Source organism: Lagopus muta, chromosome 5 (assembly GCF_023343835.1).
Source record: "Lagopus muta isolate bLagMut1 chromosome 5, bLagMut1 primary, whole genome shotgun sequence".
Lineage (NCBI taxonomy): Eukaryota > Metazoa > Chordata > Aves > Galliformes > Phasianidae > Lagopus > Lagopus muta.
This window is the reverse complement of record NC_064437.1, coordinates 4011362-4033268: the sequence shown is the minus strand read 5'-3', so window position 1 is coordinate 4033268 and position 21907 is coordinate 4011362. Positions and strand designations below refer to the sequence as shown.

The 21907-nt window shown below is 40.8% G+C and overlaps 1 protein-coding gene across 7 annotated transcripts in view; it reads right to left on the bottom strand.

Moving 5' to 3' along the window:
- The window catches only part of DAB1 (DAB adaptor protein 1), a 245280-nt gene that overhangs the window by 81450 nt on the left and 141923 nt on the right, over positions 1-21907 (bottom strand). For all 7 annotated transcript variants that reach the window (XM_048947036.1, XM_048947038.1, XM_048947041.1 and 4 more), the window contains one exon: positions 11241-11440. In XM_048947036.1, the coding sequence (XP_048802993.1) occupies positions 11241-11307 (67 nt within the window). In that variant the 5' untranslated portion in view covers positions 11308-11440. The remainder of the gene's footprint in view (positions 1-11240; positions 11441-21907) is intronic.

Here is a 21907-nt window from a genome sequence, read left to right as displayed (position 1 = left end):
CTCCTCCAAACAGCATCTGCTTTGAAAAAACCATGTTTGGATATAATTAGTGTGGTAACAGAAACGACACAATCTTGCATGCAGAGGTTATAAGGCATCAGCTACAGATGACGTTGCAATGACTGACACCTATCTGCTGGAAAGGAGTACGAAGAAAGGATGGAACATGCAGGACTGATCCCAGCAGAGGAGTTCATCCAATGGGCAGTAAATTCACAAGTTTAAAGTGGAATTTCTCAAGTTATCTCCACATTTCCGAAAGCAACAACAAACCTGCACCTTGGGTATCTCTCACTGCTCTCTCTTCAAAAATTCACTAGTGCATTCCTCTGCGATCCGCTGGGAGAAAACCACGTCTAACACATGGCATGTAATTTTAATATTTTTTTAATAAAACATAAGAAGTCCTCTTTGGTAATTCTGACTCTAGCTCTGCCTTACGCATTTGTGTTTGCCAACAGCTCTACACAAGAGAGCTTGGAAAGAAGAAACTCCACCACCCTCGTTCCAAGCATTCTGTCTTCCGAACTTCAGTCACACAAAAATTCATTCAGATGTTTACTCCACTCCTTGTTGACCTTAAATAGTAAACTGCCAGAGATAAACAGCTGCATTTTCCCTTGCATCCATCCCCCACAGTCTGAAAGAAGTTGCAGAGGCCACTACAAAGGAGAGAAGGACTGCACCACTGACTTCCAGCTAATACAGAAAGATGTCAAGGGCCTGATAATTCACTACAGAAGGCAAGAGTTTTGTCATGACACAAATGAGCTTTCTCATTCAAAAAACTGAAAAACAGTTGATTTTGGAAATTAATAAGGTTTCTACATTCCACCATTGCAAAAATCTTACTATAAATCTGGCTGATAGTACCAAAGAACTACCAAGATAGGTTACTTGTTAACAGTAGTATCTTTGAATCTGGCTATCTTAACAGATGATCATCAGGCAACAGAAAAGCACAGTTTTTTTACAGTACAGAAAGTTCATGAAATTCTTATGGCATCTTTACATTGATTGCTTCATTATGAAAAGGATTCAGATCTTCTCTCAAAGTCTTTTTCAAAGGATTACCTTTTATCTTAAGATTTGGGGAGTTCAATAGAAATACATGAAATATTTCATATAAGCACACCATTATTTCACTTGATATAATTCCAGTATCCAATTGCTCTACAGACACTTAGCCCTAAATAATTGGTTCTACCATGAAATTAAAAAAACTCCTTTTTGATCCTCACAATCTTTGCAGTATCTTGGCAGTTTATGCATTGAATATGATATTAGGAATTACTGAATTAAGGAATTACTGTGGAGAGCTAACTAGCTGCTCAAATATAGGAGATATATATTTGCTTTTTCTTTATTTGCTAAAATGACCATGTCCCTGAAAGTGGTTATGGGATAATTTGATATCAATGACTGATGAAATAAATCTAACATCCTGAATGCTTTTGAACACAGTGAAAGTTTGCTGCTTTCAGAATATCCCTACCCCACCCCATAATTTCGTTGCTCCATTAAATACCCCTACATTAAAAAAAATACATGAAGATAGCATTAAAGGGGCTGTTGGATTCTTAGATCTCCTCTCAATACGTTTTGGAACACCAAATTTTCTTTTGTTTCATCCAAGTGAGCAGTCCAGCAGCAGTGAGATGACCTAACACTTGCCCAGTGAGGAAGGACTTGCTGGATCTGGATTATGCACTGGGACAGGTTGCCCAAGGAGGTTGTGGATGCCCCATCCCTGGAGGCATTCAAGGCCAGGTTGGATGTGGCCCTGGGCAGCCTGGTCTGCTGGTTGGCGACCCTGCATAAAGCAGGGGGTTGAAACTAGATGATCATTGTGGTCCTTTTCAACCCAGACCATTCCACGATTCTCTGATTCTATGATCTTTGAGGTCCTTTCCAACCCAAGCCATTCTGTGGTTCTAAGTAAAAGAGAAAGGTAATCCATCTGCATTCTCCCAGGCCTTGTTAAGGTATGGTACATACAGGTGAGGTACAAAGCACAGAACGTTTAGACACTTTAAGCAGAACTTGGTAACTCCTAAATAAAACCACTCAGTATTACTAAAACTGGTTCTTCCCTCTCTAACCCTGTGACAACATTCAGCATCCACATCTTCACAGCTGCTGTGACCTCAATCTCTGCTCTCTTCATCACTTGTGCCTGGTCAGCTCTGATTTCTTCATAAAGTGCTGCCAAAGTAATCTCTCCTGAATGCTGCTCTGACGATGCTCCTCTGAAGCCCACTGCTGATTTCCAGTCATTCAGCCTATTTAAATTTATTGTTCCCTTCTTCTATCTAAGAGCGACTAAAAAAAAGCAGATTCACTTAAAATATTCAGATTTCTCCTATTCTCAAAAAGCAGAAAGGAGCTGCAAAAGCAAATGAAGGAAGAAGAAAATAGTGTGCTATGGGACTTCTCCCCAGAATCACGCCTGAGGATAAGGTTCTTCTCCCATCCCTAAGAATGGGAGGCATTCTTAGCTATTATTAGAAAATAACACCTGCCTATGAAAAGCTCTCCTGTTACAGGAGGAAAAAAAAAAACAACCAACCAAGCATAATTCCTGAATTAGGAATTCCAAGGCCTTATTGCTCACCTGAACCAAAGTGCCTTTCTTTTTATACCTAGCTGCATACTTCACTGAAGCAATGCCAGCTGAATTATTGTGACCATTTTCTATTGTGACCGTATTTCTCTTATTCCAGAAAAATTTTGCTGTTCCTTTTAACATCCCTGTGATGTGACCTTTAGTAAAATCTATCAGGTTGCCTTCTTAGCAACCCATTGTTTGGCTTTTTTTTTTTTTTTTTTTTTTCTTAATAAGGAATATATAGGAAAAGAACATTGCTAAGATTTAAAGAATTTCAATCTTCTGGCGTTCCTATCAAGGCCCATGTGGTCAGATTGGGGTTGGAGCATCATGAAAAAGCACAGAGCTACATCTTGACAGAGGGGCAGAGAAGGCAGCAAATGGAGCGCATCGCCTGACCACTGTCCTTCCATTTGCTGAGCGGGGCGAAGGTCTCCAGGAAATAGCACTGTGAGATCAGCTCATTAAAAATTGTATGAAAATGTATGTCCTGAAGGGATGTTAAATTAGGGAGCTTTGAGCCTGTCCTTCCTTAGAATTTCAGCGCTTAACCTTATAGCCCCAGCATTTCTTTATGCAATTAAATATAGAGGTATAGGTACAGCATACCGCTTTAGTTACAGTCTAGCAAAGAGAAAGAAAATAGGGGAGACAGATAAAGAACTCTGTAGGTAGCTTTCATTTTGATCTTCTAGCATCTCTTTAGAATTGCCATCTCTTTGACATGCTCACTACAGCAGAAGCTATGTTCTTTCACATCCAGTTCCACTGAGAAGTGCTGATAACACATATTTAAAGAGATATTTCAGAGTCTGTGCGCTTAAAAAAATAAAATAATGGCAATTCATAAACATCCTTACACCAGCAACCACAGCAATCATTAAACACACATACATAATCAGCATTAATCTCAAGCCAAGTCTGTGTAGAGTACGTCCAGTTTCCCCACTGCATTTAGCTCACTTTATGAGATGTCGTACATTTGTAATAATGTACAATTCATACCACACAAAGTACAAGGAAAAGGATTAATTGAGTAAACTTCTTTGACGTTTTTGCCTTCAACCTAATTAGATTATTGGATCATAGAATGGTCTGGGTTGAAAAGGACCGCAATGATCATCTAGTTTCAACCCCCTTCTGTGTCCAGGGTTGCCAACCAACAGACCAGGCTGCCCAGAGCCACATCCAGCCTGGATTACCAACGTGCTAGGCCACATTGTTGTCACATTTGAGCATTACCCTCTTTCTACTTTGATGGCAGTTTTATGCTCAAAAATTAAATTAACAGTTAAACTCAGAAGACTTACATTTAAACTCATTCTCCTTCCTGAGCCATCCTTTTGGTTACTCAACTGTTCAAACCAAACTGAAAGAATCAGACGTAGCTGTAGATCACAGATCATGTTCAGCATTTGCTAGTAGTTCAAATGCAGTTGGACACCAAAAGCAAGCTGACTCCAATAAAAGCTCCTCCTGTTATTTGCAGAGTAGATTGGTACTATTTGGGAAGCCCCAATGGATACAACAAACCACAGCTGCCTCGTACATGGCTCAAACAGGGTGAATCCCCACGCCCCAGCAGATTCAGTTCCCTCCAGTAGAAGATCCTAGAAATGTGACTGTGTTAACATTTTTTGTTCTACACACACAGATCTCTGTGCTGATGGAGCAACAGCTTGTTTTCCTCCGTAATACATGTATCACAAGCAAGCACAATGCCCAGAGAGACCACACACTGCTCACATCTCTGCTTGATATACATGGAGCAAGGAAGCACTGCTTCACAACACAGCAAACAAATGGTAATTTGCCCTACTTGTCCTATTTTCAATGCTGTTTTTTAGCAATGAGCTATGCTGTTTCTAAGAAATGGAAGTAAAAGCTACCCTGCTCTTTTCAGACTAACAATGGGCAGCACGTTGGCAACACTGCCCTTCTGCACTGCACAACAGCATAAATAAAAGGAATTAAGAAAAGCCAGCAGTACTGCAGGTGTGTAAGCTCACCTACTTGCAAATAAGCTATAAGCCCTATTGATTGGTGCTCCAGCCTGGGCAGTAAGAACAGAATAAACACTTTGTCTATATCACAAGTGAGAGAGAACTCCACCAATCTGCACCACCAGAAAGAGAAAACAGTGCCAAGGAACAAGCAGCTTGCTCAAGGATGGCCAAGCAGGAGAAATGCGGCTCCAAAGATATCAAAAGTGGCCTGCACAGGTTGTATAGACAGCAACAAGGAACAAATTACAGAACTGAAATGTGGCTGTCTCCAAATCTCAGGTTAGTTTAAAGCTAAGATGTTGGCTTTGGCCTCACTGCTGCTATTAGTAGAAGGGAAGATGCCAGCAAGCCAGCATATACATCTAACCTGGATTTTACAGAGCAGCACTGTGACTTTTACATTGTAACTTGCAGAACTTCCCATACCATCACTGGAAAAGGCACAGTCCTTTAGAGAAGTAGTAATGTTCAAATACACATAACGTAACACACTGACAGAAATACTATTCATTAGTATGTATTAAGCAAGCAAATGCTTTTGCACACAGAATGATATAAAAGCATTATCGTCATCAACATACTTATCCCTGTAGAGTACTTCCATGTGAGCTGTATTAGCAAACCTCTACTAATCCAAACCTCTAGAGGCATTGTAGCTACTAATCTGGGTGAATTAAGTCATTCCTCCTCAGCTGCACTCGTTACATGATAGAATTTCCTTCCCTGAACAGTTCATTCACAAAGGTCCCAACACAAACTTCTCCTGGAGTCTTTTCAATGACTGCAGACAGAGAAAAAAAACTCTCAGAAAACAAACTTCTTTGCCTGTTTGGAAATGCCATTCGCTGCTCCTTGCTCCCTTATTTTAATTCCATGTCAGGCATAATGCAGTACATTATACATTACAGTACTGCTGAACTGTGTGTAGCATCACAGTGCAGTAATGCACAGCATTGGCAGAACTGGATCCATGGGTGGTCTCATCACCAGCAGATCTCCTGCTCTACAGACAGCCTTGGAGCTGTAACACCCACCTACGTTTAAATGACTGCGTTGCCTTAAGCTTCTAATTGCTGGTTTCAATTGAAATGCTTTGATAACTGTTAAAATAATGAAAGAAACTGTAAAGTAACAGGAGCTCTCAGGAAATGTTATTCTTACACTCAACAGATTATTGATTCCTCTATGGAAGAACAGCAGAGTTGGAGATCTCCAACCTTAACTTAGGCAGGCCTGCCTCTCAATTAAAAATAACAGTAAACATTGTAATTGCAGCAAGAGACAACATCCATCTCCCTCTAAGAACATTTCAATTAACGCAACCACGGATCCTCCTTTGGTTGAACATGGTATTTAAAACAGAATTCACGAGCTCTCTAATTTATGATAGGTTATTGGATAACTCGTGTTAATTACAACTACACAATGTCAAAATTAATGATTTTCCCACCCTCTTTCAACTTGAGAATGAATTCATAACTTACAACAAGACTCAAAAGATGTGCAATTAATATTGTCAGCAACCACTTCACAAAAGAGATTTGTTAAAGGCAGGCATGTGGACTCAATTAGTGTATCAATTAATGTTGCAGTTACTTGATCTATAAATTATTGAAGAACTCATACAACTACTGCGAGGAAACAAAGCAAATCCACTCCCCGTCGATGAAATGAGCTCCTGACTGTGCTCCTCTTTCATTACTCTTCAGATCAAGTTTGAATTTTGCTGGTTTCCATGAATCTTCGCTATGTAATCGGAAAAATAAATGAACTCAGAACAGTCTGACAGCTGGGAACGCCTCATTACAGTGACGATGCTTTAATTGTTGTTAGTTGATTGCAATGCAGGAAAATAAAGAAATAAAATGCATCGACTGTCCTCGCTCATAAAGCTTATTGATGCAAAGCAAAGTGTCAGTCTTGAAACGAAGCTGCAAAGACTGCGTCAAGATTTCCAGGTATGGCAAAAATGTAACTTTCATGTCAACCAGAAACTTCAAATTTCATAGTGATTAGGCTAAAGACAAGATTCAAATGAGATCTAAGAAACCCCAAGGAAGACTTGGGCTGCAATAGACACCTATGATCAAAACTGATAAAGACAGAACATAACCTTGTTTAAGGGCTCCTTATCCCCAGAGGCTTCTAAACTAAGTAGGAATGTCCTGTTTGATCTTAGTATGACTACAGTTTTGCTTCTGGGGATGTAAAGGGTTTCCTTCAGATGGCTAGATAGACTTCAGTCTCTCATTAGAGTTTAGAGGATCTGTGAAATGGATGTGATTAGCCAGCAGCCTGATCTGACACACGGGAGTGGTCCTGAAGACCCTGCACTCTCTTTTAATTAGTAGTCACACACTAAAGCAGGATGCTTATGCTCTTTGCTATCCTGATTTCAATAGGATCAAACTCGCATCTTCCAGCCCCAAGAGAGCACAGCAGGGAGCATCCCCTGTTCCTGGCAGGGCAAGCAGGGTCATTCCTTACCTGGCATTGGGAAGTGCATTGAGCAAAGCCCACTCACTCCTTCCCTCCTCAAGCACAGCTGTGGAACTTGTAAATTCATTCAATACAACGTGCTGGCTGTAAGGAGCTCCAGCAGAGCTGCACTGCATCCCAGCCCCTCCAGCTTGCACGTCTTACTGGCTGGTGAAGGCAATCCCCAGCTTGGCGGCATACCTCTTTGGAATCTGCTGCCAGATGCCACGTGGTTCCAGTGCACTGCAGTGGAAACCTATTAAATAAGGGAATTTTGCCCATGGGGATCCTTAGCATCAAAGATTGCTATGGTGGTTGTCAAGAGGCCTGACTTATTTGCTTCTGTTTTCAGAAGACCCTGTCATTTTCAGTACTGCCTCAAGTCTTGCTACAGAGGCCATACAGCAACTGCAGTAAGAGTTGACTTCGCAAAGAAAGAAACAAATACGTTCTTAAGCTTCCAATAGAACAATTACAGAATCCAAGTGCAACAGCATGAAACCAAATGCCTAGAAAAGTTTCCAGGCTTACCACAAGCAGAAATAGATTGAGTTCAAATCTGGCATCCTGGCACGCTCCCTTACAAGCCTTCCTCTTCAGCTTTCCTGTCTAATTTTCTGTGAGCAGATCGTGCAGTGTAGTCATCAGTGTGGATTCACCATCAAAGCATCATGTTTCCCCCGAAGAAGCTTCTAAATCAATTTTAATTCCAATAGGCTTAAGGCAATTTGTTTTCAATTCGATTCATTAATCTGTACATGTTTATAAAATGGCCTTTTACCCCCTCATGTACTACAGTATAACCGTGTTTTATATATCTAAATGCTCTGGCTAATAAGAACAACTTTTTTCCCCCAACAGGAATGCTACAAACACATGATGTTTATTCACTCACTCAATGAACCAGATGACATAAACAAACAAACAAACAAAAAACTAACTAGAATGTTATTTGTTGTTATTCTTAAAGAATCCATGATTTCTGGCAAAGATCACACACCAAAAGGAATCACCAAGAAAGTCCGAGAGTAGAGCTTTCTAAATCTCCTGAGGATTTTGCATGATTTCATTTCACAGACCAGCATGAAACCTCTTCAGGACGCCTTTTAGAATTTGACCAAGTTCTTAAAAACCGTGGTTACAACACAGCTACCAGCAGATATCAGGCAAGAGTGGCACGAAGATTAGTGCTGGAGGTTGGGGTTGGCAGCAATATAATCTCCTCTAATAACATCGAGTGCGCTGTAAGCTCATAAGATGGAGTGAAGTGAAGGAAGGAGGGTTGTGCAGGTCACAGCAAAACATGGGTTCCCAGCTGCTCAACACCTTGACAATACTCAGAGCAAAAAGCAACACCTTCCAGTCAGTTAAATTCCTGCTGTGTGCTGAGAACACGAGCAACTATCTTTGCCAGAGCCCATCAAATTCTGGAGCATTTATTCATCAGTCAGGTCAATATAAGGCAAAATAAGGACTTGGCTTTCAACAACCTATTTTTAAGATTACCCACGGTGATAATACTATGATTAAAAAATTACAGTTTGATGTTATCTGTTGGTATTGAACTTCTCTACAGAACACTGGAGTTTTACAGCTGGATTTTACTTAAATGGCAGCTTCTGAGATGATTTCATATGTAAGTTTTTGTCCTAACTCTAGGAATTCTCTTACTAGTAGAGCAGAAAACTGCCTTACAAACCAGCTCTGATGATAACAGAAAGACCAGAGACTTGCAGGAAGGACTTTAAGACCCAAGGCTGTAAAAAACACTACGTCAAAATGAGAAATGTTTTAAATAATCACTTGTAATAGAATTGCTTTGCATATGACTCCAGAAAGAGACCTTTGTTCTGAAAGTAAGATCCCATAAAATCCGTATCCATGCAGGAGCATTAATGCCACACGCCCCATCTGCAGCACAGATCTTCAGCACGGGATACACCTGTAGGAGTCATTCCACAAGGAAACTCTTATGAAGCTCACTGCTCTGTCTCAGTGCAGTGCTGTTACTGCAGCTGGCAGGAGAACCCCCAGATGGGCAGAAATGAAGGGTAGGAAGATCCTCCCTCCCACCTGTTGAACAGAACTAGCTGTATGGCTCTTGCAGAAGTACAAAACCTGAGCCACTGAAAATACATCAGAGCTGAAAGTTCTGTTTATAAAGCAGAGAGCAGTTTCTTGGGAGTACTCAGCTCTGTTGAATAATCAAACTCACTGATGAGAGACACAAGAAACCTCACGCCAGTGCTTGCTACCTGCTGCTGCTTGCAGTAATGAACTCAGGAAAGAAGCCTCCTGCTTGCCACACATCCATCATTCACACTTAACAGAGAGCTCATTTGTTGAAATACACACAAATACACACAACCCAGCAACAAACAAACGAGCATACCAAGTTCCTTTTGACTTTTCACTGCATGTGATTGGAACAGCAAACACTGTCAGAACCGTACACCTCATCTATCCAAAGCACTCCATGTACAGCGAGGCTTCCAGAGGGCTGGATGTGAGCAGATGTGCCCACAGCACTGAGCATGATCATTTCTGGAGATGCACTGCTGCACGCTGTCCCTTCTAGCTCTTTAGACACTTCTGCCTGCTGCAGAGAGCTCTGATTGCTGCCAACAGAATGTATTTTGTGCTTTTCCTCAGCAGCAAACGTAATTCTCAGATTTTCCATGTGGGGGCTAGAATCAGATTTTGTGCAGAGCATCCTGTTATTATTATCTATGAAATTTTATTAACAAACATCGAGTTGCTATAACAGCTGTTTGCTCTTTGCAAAACTTTCACCCTCCAGCAGAAGGAATAACATAGGAGACCCACATCAAAAAGATGTTATCTGTGACATAAAAAAAAAACTGATATTTTCAAATTTATCAGTTTTACTTTCTCTACTTGCCTTGATGAGCTGCTCCCTCAGATCACACTCCCGTCTACATCAAAGTTCCCCTATTTATGTCTTCCCAAACTACAGCTTCTTTTTATCTCAAATGAACCACTTCTTCCATGTGATTTGAGGCCTACAGCAGTAAGGACCCTAAGCCATCCACTGAAATACATCTTTAAACCATTCCATGGCTGCAGCTTTTACAATAGTCTAATGTCAAGGTCTCTGATACAAAAGCTATCCCAATCACAAGGTCTTCACCAGCTTGGCAGAATCACCACAGTAAATGGTGTAGCTGCCCAGAAGTCAAACAAGTTATTTATCAGATACCTAGCATGATTTCAATTTGCAATGCACCCAGGTTTCAATCTTTTTATCTCAAGTATGAAAACTGTTAGATTATTGAGTTGGTTTTGCTGTTTTACTACTTGTCCTTTTAGCTTTAGTAATGCACGTTAAATTCAGCTTCAATCTCAACGACACTGTAGGTTAAAAATACAAAACAGCTACAATAAACAACATGAATTGCCACTGGAATTCAAGGTCTTGGTTTCCAAGTTCAATGGTATTAAAAAAGAAGAGCAATAAAAACACCAACAGAAATATAAGAATGAAAATCTCCACCAAAGTCTTACAGAACTTCTATTCAGGAGCTCATACAAACACACATCTCATGCTTATCAGTCCAAATAAGTGCCCTGGAATCTAATGTAAATTTGTAGTTATAAATCTGAAATCCCCCAGCCATGCATTTATTCGTATCTTCTCCTTAATTCTCTGGGTCTTCCTTCTCCTTTTCTCTATTTCCTTTACTGGACTGATCTCCCTATAGACTGCTACTGAGTTTTCTGTAACTTCACAGAATGTCAGCAGGACTGAAACTTCAGCAACAAAGAGCCCATTTAAGCTCTGGTTAGTTCAAAACGAAGTAGAAACAAAGACTTCAGAAGAAAATGTATTTATCAACAAAGCAAAACAGCTATCTTTTGGTAAAAGTCATTTTGTTAGCCGTGTTTCCATTTGTGAAACAATTGCAAGTGAAGTAAAAAGTAGTGGAGGGTAACACAGAATTTCCTCCTTACAATTTAAACATATTTTAGTAATATAGGATTTGATTCTCTGACATTACATGTTCTCAGACCAGGCAAGACTTCCACTCGACTTAACAACTTTTACTTCCATGGAGTGCATAGACAACAGAAGAACCATAGATGCATAAAAGGTGGTAGGAGATACATAAAGAGAAACCAGATGTTACCTTTCTTTTTGGAGTCTTTCTTTGTGCTGGTTTTAACAGCCACTTGAAGTTCTGTCTCAGTTGACATCCTATATCCTTAGTCCTCTTCACACAGATCCAGTATCTCGGTCAGGCTCATTTAGAATATGTCTCCAAGAGAATAATTGAGCCTTTCAGACACTATAACCCAAACAGTTCATCTCATTCAGTCCCTTCGAGTGCTGTTAAAAGAAACAAAAAGTAGCAGTCATTTTCTGAGTTTAAAACATGAATAATAACAATAATAAGGCATTGCAAGATTACTGAGAGATGTGGTTAGTAAGCATGATGGTGACGGATCGACAGTTGAACTTAATGACCTTAGTTGTCTTTTCCAACCTCATGAAGCCTATGGAATTCCCTATCTACAGACAGAGAATGCCTGATTCCACAGTCTGCATTTGTAAATGATTAAACACGGGCATTTATGGCTGTTGGAGATGTCTCCAAGGGTGAGAAATAACACTAGAAGTGCACAAAGCCCCATCCTTCCAAGCCAGCAGCTGGAGGCCAGGGATTACATTCTGGGAAGTAGATGGCAATGTCACCAACAGCAACAAATTCTGCATCTCAATTCTTAAATGGTGCAATTATAGGGTGAAAACATCTTGCCAGATATTAAACTCACATCTGTACTCCTCAAATGCTCTTTCAATACTTCCATTCTATTACTTGAACAAAGTCAAATGAAAAACGTACACATCTGTTGTACTGAACACACAATACATCTTGCTTATGATAATGTGCATGTTTCAGGTATAAAAGAATCTGCCTCTGTTTAGCAAAGTTGAAATTCCTTACACCCACCTAGCACTTATTCCTTCAAATACCTATCTGTAAATACACATCTTTGAAAATACACTTAATTCAACTTACAGTTTACAGAAGATTTAAATGCAATAGGACTACCTCCAAGGGGCAAAACAGTAGCATTTGGGGAAAGCTATGTTTATTGTTGGTGAGATGCAGAAATGCTCCGGCTGTGAAGCCCCAGCAGATGTGTGCTGGGGAAGCTTGGGCTGCATCAGCAAGCAATAAGCAAGGATTAAACAACTCAGTGAAGACTAAAGCATTGCTCCAGCTCTTCCTGCTCAGAACAATGAGCTGCCTGCTCTGTCGGCCTGCTCAGGGCAGACCACGCTGTCCCAAAGCCATTTCTCACGATGCTCCCTCATTGAACACTTCATCTTGTCCTTCTTTTGGAGAAAGCGTTCTCCATTATTAGTGCAATTACAGTGAAGTCCATCTGCACTGTCTGAACAGGTGCCCGGTTATTAAATAAGCATTTAATAAAGAAATTAACCCAGCATATCGGCTGGTTAGCTGGCCAGAGATTAACGGCAGTTAAATACATTTGCTAATGGCACTTCTCAGTAATTTAAGGAAGTAATGCACTTAAAAATTGAAATAACTTGGACAGTTTAAATCACTTCCCAAAGCAAGGGCCATGAAGCCACTCGTACTTTCAAATCCAGCCTCTTTTCACATTTTAAAATGCTTCAGTAACATTACATTGCCACGCAGTCTGTGAAGTGATTTAATATAGCTGAAGTGTGTCAGGGGTTTTCTTTAATAAGTTCTTCAAATCTGTATGCCTGTTACAGAATATTCAGAGATAGCTTTTCCAAATCTGCTGAACTGATTTCAAAAGAGGAAATTTCACATTTCTCCTCTGTGGAGTCTGAGGAAGTACAGAAGAGCAAAGAGGAGGAAGAAAAAAACCAATCAACTTACAAATCTAAGCTGGAGTGCTTGCTATATACACCTTCTCAGAGTGCTTTAATAAACTAAAAACGTTTATTGTTGGTGTTGCTAGTTAAGAAAACAGCAGAAATGGAAATGCAAGTGAAGGCTGACCGAGGTGAAATGGAGGAAGGCAAGGAGTCCACAGGCAGGGGCTTGTGGGACTCCTCTGCAGGAGCCAGCTCTGCACCAATCCTTGCAATCCCCCAGCAAACAGGAAGAGAACAGATGTCCCCTGCTGCCCACGTCCCCGTCCCCTCCCCCTGCACAACCCCATTTCATATTCAGCTTTACAGCACAGTAGGGATGCATCAGCCTTTCCAGCTCAGTGGCACTTACTTAAAGCATCTCTCAAGTCACAGCTGGATTGACAGTTTATTTTTCTAGAGTTTGGGTTTATGTTTTCCTAAAGGTTAGCTGGCATGAAGCACCAAGAGTAACCGCCTGACAAAAGGAAAATATTTCCAATAGGTCCCTTTACAATAAAATCAGAAGAAAAATTTAAACGAAATACAAACTACCCACAGGGTCAAGAGTTAAGCAAGTTTCAGAGTCCTAAAGGCTGTGTTTGGGTACAAAGCACCAAGAATTTCATCTCCTCTTGTCAGCTGCTATCAACAGAATAGCTGGAGCAATAATATCTGAACAGCACTGAATATTTTAAGACAACAACGTATGAGTGCCATCTCATTTGAAACTCTCCAGAAAAGCTATATCCCCTCGAGGCTCTCCCACTGAGTAATATTTTAAAAAATAAATGTGTGTCTATTTTTGGACAGGTTCACATATTGATTTACTTTAAAACCTAATCAGATCATACTCTCCCGGGCTCAGAGATCCTTGAATAAAGCAATAGACATCTTTGTAACAGGAACACATAAACATCTGTCAGATCAAGCTACAGTTCAAACTGAATTTGCTACAGCGACAATTCCTCCCAAAGTATAGGCCTTTATGTAAGCTACGTTAGTAAACTTCCATACCCTGTCCATATTTCAGTTGTTTATTACCCAGATGAGAACGGCAGTCAATCTGCTCCTCACCGCAACAGCTTTTATTGTCTCCTCCAATCTAGGTCACTGCTGTTAAATACTACAGCCTCCCAACTGTGGCGAGTACTGCAGCATGTGTTCTAGCAATGAGATGCCACAAGCCTCGAGCAGCTCTGCCACATTACCCTGCTCTGAAGGGAAAATTTTGTTAGCAGCATTTTTAATAATGATAACAATAATATTAAAAAGCTCTAATCTTGAATGTAGCCGCTCTTAATGATCTTCTTGTGCGCCTCACTCCTGTTCCAGCTACTACAATGCTATGTGCATGCCTCAGCTTTTCCTAAAGAGGATTCCAAGCTCTTCGTTTTAACAAAATACTGACATTCTCTATTCCCTTATTAAGTGGATACAGCAAGAACACAATCGGTGCATTTTGGAATTAACTGGCTTTTAATTCCAAGAGAAGTCTTAAGCCTGCATTCTGTATTACTCCTACGCCAACGTAAGACCTAAAGCCTCAGTGAAGAAATACCTCTGTAGATTCCCTCCGCTGTCAGGATTAGCACAGGTTGAACCTCCCATTCCTCAGCTGTGTGTGTGTGTGTAAAACCACGATTTCTGCACAATTCTTTGTCTTCTTGGCCACACTCCACTGAGCTCTCAGAGAGCCTTTAGGGTGGGCTTCCCCCGTCCCAAGGGACAAGAGGTCACATAGCGTGATCTGAATGCTTCCCTGTGGCTTCAGGGCTTCAAAACTTCAGAATTTCCCTCTCTTAAAAGCAGCTTCCATCTGCTTATGTAAAGGAAAAGCAGCCTTAGGAAGGCTTTGTAACTAAGCCCTGGCATTCCCTAGGTATTTAGGTTCTCCATGGCCCCAGAGTGGGATCCAGCAGGTCCTTCATGAGAGGTTGGCACCTCTCACACAGGAATTTGACAGAAATCCTACTGCCATCCTCAGCTCTTTCAGACGCCTGCAGCTTTGAAATTCCTCCAAAGCATCCCTATAATCCACCTGAAAAGAATATGAATGCACATACTTTGCAAGTGTAAAGCAAAACCTGAAATATCGGAAGGGCAAAATATAAGTAACGAAATTATTTTTAAAAGACCTTTGAAAACTGAAAACAGCTCAAGTGTGAAGGATTGCTATCCAGGGACAGAACTGTTACTCAGAGGCTGAGCACCTGAGCACAGAGCCTCGCATGGAGACCTGCCCGTGGACGGCAGGTCACACCAGCTCCATGCTGCTGCAGGAGGTTTTCCATCCTTGGGTTTTCCCCCCCAACAAGATGAGTTCCTCAAATCCCCAGTTCTTCAAACCCCTGTTTTCAAAATAACCTTCAGGCAACTGTGGCCCATACCAGTTTATTAAGTTCTTTGTGGTTTACAACACCTCGTTACTCTGTCTCTAGGGCATCTCCAGGCATGCTATGCGTACCTCAGATAGTGCACGCAGCACTACCGGAGCTGATTTACAACAAGAACAGCATCTTGCCAAAAAATTGACCTACAGCTTATTTCCAAAGTGAGATGTTTATTAGTACTCCAATGACAGCAGGAATAATTACTGAAATTCCTCCTGGAAATCACTCCTTGTAGTGGCAAATACCGCACTTCACGGCTTATTCACCAGAAGTGCTGCAAATTTCCTTCTCTTAGAAAATGCTGACTGGATGAAATAGACACTGTTCACACGAATGAACTGATTTCATAAACATTTTGAATGGGAAATTACTAAGAGTTCCATCAAATATAACAGTTTCTATTTTATATCACAGATAGCATTCTAGAAAATAAGTGCAAAGCAAAAGAGGCTTCTGTAACAGAGTTTGTGAGATATGCTTTCAAACTTTGGTGCTTGTGACAAACTACACAATGTCAGCTCACCATTTCTCCAAGGAAGGATATTCAGATACTTTTAAAGATGCAAAGAGAAAAAGCACCAAAGAGATTTGCACCAATTGGTTGGAAGACCAAGAGAAACATATCGGTACTTTTTCTTTCAGCGCTTTCAAACTGAAAGTTGCTCTCAGCCTGATTTCCAACAGCCCAGCACCAGCTTCAGCTCTGGGACACAGCACCTACCACCCCTTCCATGGGGTTTGCTAACAGCTGTCCCCTCATTCAGACTTTCCTCTATGCACATACTCCTTTGTCGACCCCAAGGCAGAGAAAAAGAATTTCTGACAACGCTGGGTAAGAGCAAGCAAGAACCCAAGCTCATAAATGCTCAGACACCACCCAGCATACCCTAGCTGCATTCTGACCTCCACCAGCAGAAAGCTGCCTTGCCTCCATTACAGCCCATAAAGCCACACCAGCACAAAATCGATAGCATTGCATTTGATTTCTATTGGCGTAACTCCATGGGTTTTAATGGAGTTGGAGTTACACCAATTTTATGCTGGTGGATCTGCATTAGTGTCAGTGAAGTTATGCTGGCGTGACTGATGTAAACGACATCAAACCAACTGACCCCTATTGGTCTCAACTACTCTGCCATTAGCTCTAAAGCAACGCGAAAATGCAAATCTGTACGTTACCAAAGCAGGGTCTTTGGAGTTTACTTTTGCAAAGCAGGAGAACGGCTCTTTTGTGATCCTTTCGACACCAAAGAAACAGAGTGAAGACTGAGAAGGGAAAAAGGACAAAGTACACAGTTGGGATCACAGTATTCTGTAATTAGAGTTGTTAAATGATTACTAAAGCGCAGTGGTGCAATCATCACGCCGAAGGAAGCTGGGAAGTATGCAGTCAGGAACATCACCAGGGAGAAGGTAACGGCAATGTCACAGACACCACATTTTATATTTAAATGCAAATTCCTTGCAATCAGAATCAGTGTTTCTAATTGGAAGAAAAGGTTACGGAATTAAATGCCTCACATTCTGGACAGCTCAGCAGGATTGAAAGTTGCATGGTAAGTTGAAGGCAGCTTACTCATCTCCCATCCTTTACAGGAATATCTTAAATCAGCTTTTTCTTTTAATTTCAAGATCACTTTCTTACTATTGCAAGGAATACCAAACTGGGAGTCAAATCCTCATTCATTTTAAATAAAATATAACACAACTCCCACAAAGGTCTAAGTCATGCTATATTTTGAACTCTAAAGCAGATCTTGAAGCAATGCTTTGCACTGGCCCTCCTAGAGGACATGAATTCACACCAACTCTTCCAGGTTCCTTTTACATTTGCTCAGTCCCATAAGTTAACCTATACATCGTGCTCTTCAATTTCCTCAATGCTTCCTGACATGACACCACAGTAAAGCAAACTTCCTTTCTGTCAGCAACAAAAACTCCTCTGCCAGGATCTTTCCTTGCTGCCATTTGTCAGAGCTCAGCCCTTGTCCATGACAGTTAAGTAAGAGGAAAACTAATCAAAGGACTTCACCTCGCTATAAATGGACTTCTGATTTATTACACCAGGCCTAGTGACCAGACTTCTACCAAAGTTCATTGACTTGCAGAGAAAAGGGAAAAAAATAAAAAGCTTTCTGCGACCGCAAGCATCACCCAGGCAAAAAATTGGTGTTATGTTCAACAACTGTAGGACATCAGGATTTTAAATATCCCAGTAAATGAGCCTTAGTTACAGAAATACTTCTGACAATCCCATGTAAAAGCTCACGCCCTCATACCAGCAAAGTTGCTCACAATGATAATTCCATTTGACAAGTGATTCCAGACCAGTGTACTTGGGAATGGCTATGAGGTTTTAATGGAGAAGTTTCACTGCTAGAAAATATACAAATGAACAAAGATAAAACAAAATACAAAACCCTAACCCAATGATTTCAAGCATGGCCGCATCATGTACTGGAAGAATCAAAGCCTAAGAGATCATTTAGAGATCCTGCCAAAGGAATTACTGAAAAGAAATACCAAGCTACTGCCAGGCTAAAATGTCAGGGGAAAAAAAAGAAAAAAGGAAAAGAAAATACTAAAAAAAATGAGAGATGTTCTTGATATTATTCAGCTGGGGGAGTTAAGTAGCTAGATGAGTAAACTACACCTACTTGAGTGGTAATGCATCACAAAATCATGCTTATTTTCTAAACATTTTTTAAAATTACCTAAGTCGCATGCAGAGAGGAGCCATTCACCTTCCACTGTCATGCTGTAGTTTACTCTCTCTTGGAAGCAATTACAGGACAAATGCCAAGCTACAGAAGGTATTTTTCCAGCAGCAGCATCTGGCTTCTTGGCAGCCTCCTCAGGCAATTCTGTTGGAAGCTTTAGAGATGCTATTGGGTCAGCCCTGGTCCTATTGCTCATGAACCGTCTGGCAGTTTCTTCTTCCTAGATGTCATAATCCTTCTGATTTACCTTGAAGGAATTAGCACGCTTTTATCCATTTCAAAAACAGTTGACCTGCAAGGCATTTAAGGGCCATCTATAAAACAGTAAAAATCACTGGTGTAAATCTGCAAACCTTCACAGCAGCAGCTTTTCAGGACCCATTGCTTAATACATCATCAAGAAAACAAGTATGCAGTGCAAAACCCATGCATCTCTTACTGGTAAATTGAATGCATTCCTCTCAATTCAAGGAAAAAAACATAAGACACATGAAAAATAGATTAATTAAAAAGAAAAAAAAGAAAAAATCAAGCTGGAGCAACAGCAAACCTATGCCTTTATCTAACATGAACTGGTCTCGTACAGTGCAGCACTACTGTGCTGTAGTAAGTTCCCATAGTAAGGAATGGCACACATGAATTCAAGGAATTCCTCTGGCAGACAGCAAGCCTGAACTGAAATACAAGGAAATGCACTAAGTTAACAGAAGGAAAACAATTTCTAAGAATCCACTTCTTGCATCCTTCCTTCTCCATGCTGCTTGTCTCTCTGCTATGGTCTGCATCATCATGCAGCTGTCATCATGCTTAATCCAGAAGGATGGAAGACAGGATGCTGTTTTTACCCTCCCTATTTGCATATCAACAGAATCAAGCCTGTGATAAAAAAGCTTTATGTCAGTTGGTTGAGATCCTGTGGAATTAATACAGAGAAAAGCAATAGGCTGCTGTAGAAAGCACTTTTATTGGCCATAGCATGTGTGGGATTCTCCTTTTTAAAAAGATTTCTGTGCAATTGCTTGCAAGATATGTACTCCTCAACTGGGAGAAAAGAAAAAAGACTCAGATCTGTTCATTACATGACTTCTTTTTAAGACATTCCCACAAAGATATACTTGCACATCTTGTACCTTACATCTCTTCTTTCAAGAATTTTCAGAGAGGTTAGAATAGGAAACTCCAACAAAATCCTGTACCAGGCTATCATCCGGGAAAAAGAAACACCCTAGTGCCCAAAAGTAAATGTTAGAGGTACAAGAAATGCACTTTATAACCTATTAAAGGTCCACGAACCTTGGATTTTCAATATCAGGAGTACACTGAACAATGTAAGATTGGTAGGACTAAGAAAAATGCACGTGTCCAGGTCAAACAAAAAGCCAAACAGAGCTCTGTCATCAGCAGAGAGCAACTAAATACAAACAGACACAACATTCAGACTTGGCTAATGTGAATTGACTGAAGTAATTCTATTTTATGCAGGGTAAAACATATTCTGATTACTGGCAGTGGTGCTTGCAAGTTCTAAATTTAGGTATCATTAGGGCCAGGTGAACCGTCAAGTGAACTAATCTGAATTTTATCCATATCAAAGATTTGTATCGTCCACATATTAACTGCTCGGAATTAAACCACGTATTCACTCCCGTATTCCATACATCTTTAGGATATCTGCGCTCATTAATTAAAATCACCGCAGAATCACAGCACACATGAACAACAGAACCTGGGTTTCAAAATGCAGTGCAATGGCACACAGTGAGAAATCAATTATTTAGGCTCCAGTGCCTGAACAGAAGTTCCTGGCACACTACAAACTAAGCTGTAATCAGGGGAGAGGCAGCACAGATCCCCTTGTTTACAAGTTGTTTCTGCAGTGTGGGAAGCATCCTCAGTGAGCACACATGAAGCCTCACCTCCCAGTGATGCCCCAGAGCTCAGCAACAACACAAGTGAGATGGAAGTTACAAGCAGGCAAAGAAAGGGCTTCCAAGGTGCAGTGGAAATCTACAACGTTATTTTAAACTCTCTTTGATTACACAGCCTCTACAAGCCCTTTAAGGAGAGAGAGCAATCAGGAGCGCCAGCAAATGAGCGCCTTTCAGCACAGCAAAGAAAATCAATTAAAAGCAGGTGAGATTTTGGCTGACCTTGTGTACTGCTTTCCTCAAACACCTGGTACAATTAAAACAGTCTAGAGGGATAATATAATTTAATATGAAATAAAGATTGCTGCAGTGAAAAACTTTGCTGTTTTAGCAACTGAGCTTAAAGCCAAAATGTGAAGAATATCTAATTCAATTAAAACGGGAGGGAATTCAAGAAGGTGGAAGTTAATTACTTCACCTGGAAGTTGGCCAGGACCTTTGGGTTAAGCACCTCTACTCATGTGAAAGTTTGCTTTGGTTTCTTTCTGCTTCCACAACTAAAAAGCAGGCAGTAACAATGGCAGTTTGGGAAGATGTGCAATGCTTGCACCACCCACTGAGGTTAATTAGTGACAACAGTGACAGCTTTACAGAAATCAGAGATGATGAAGAACTTGAAGGCCATCCTACCTACCTCCCTGCCAAGGAAGGTTTGTGCTTAAGGGTGCATTCTTCCATTCTTCACCAAACCATTATAAATGGCACAAAGCAATAGGACTCATATCTCCACCCTCCAAAGTCTTTCAAACGCTCAGGCTGAACAGAAGGAAGATGTTAAACCAGTGAGCAGAGTCCAGCTTCACATCATTACTCTGAGTTAGCCGCTAGCAGATTATCTGAGCAATTATTCTCCTCCCTTACTGCATACATCCCAAATACCTGTAATCCTCACTTAGCTCAGCTACAATCAGCGTGAAGACAATCTATCCCCTTCAGGTAAAATCTAATGGTAAAATCACATATCACTAAGTTTATAACCTATTACAACCTCCATTATTCCATAATGCTTATTATTTTGTACTCACAAAGACAGGGAGATGTAATTTTATTGCTTACAAATCATTCTTACATTAGTCTTCCACTGTTATAAACTTCGCTCTGCTTTTCCAGATACGCTTTTTCCATTCTGCATATTTAAACAGTAACTCTAATTACCCCTACTTGATTGCTCTTCTCTTGCAAAGCTTTTCCACAGTATCATCTGCAGTGAATTCTTCATCCTACTTGGATTTTAAAAGGCCCATGATGCATCATATTCTTTAATTTAAAAAAAAAAGAGAGATTAAGCACTACACCCACAATAATAACAGTCTAGTGCCTTGTAATAAAGCCAAAGACAAAATCAAAGTGTATCTACTGGAGCTGCAATCTCTCATGCCGTATAGCAGATGCACTCATACAGTTCGATCTCCAACACCACACTCTGCTGCCCTGAGGCATGAGATCATAGAATCATAGAATGGCCTGGGTTGAAAAGGACCACAGCGATCACCTCGTTTCAACTACTCTGCTACGTGCAGGGTCACCAACCAGCAGCCCAGGCTGCCCAGAGCGACATCCAGCCTGGCCTTGAATGCCTCCAGGCATGGGGCATCCACAGCCTCCTTGGGCAACCTGTTCCTGTGCTTTACCACCCTCTGTGTGCAAAATGTCCTCCTAATATCTAACCTAAACCTCCCCTGTTTCAGTTTAAAACCATTCCCCCTTGTCCTAAAGATCATCACTTCCTCCTCCCACCTCGCTCAGGGTACAACAAAGAGTTTCCTGCAGACAATGGCTGCCTTTCCCATGCAGTTCTGATTTATCCCAAGCATAGATCAGTTCCTCTGCACAAAGATCAAGCGGAAAGAAAAGTTACTACATGACTGCACCACCATTCACTCACAACTCTGCATCTCA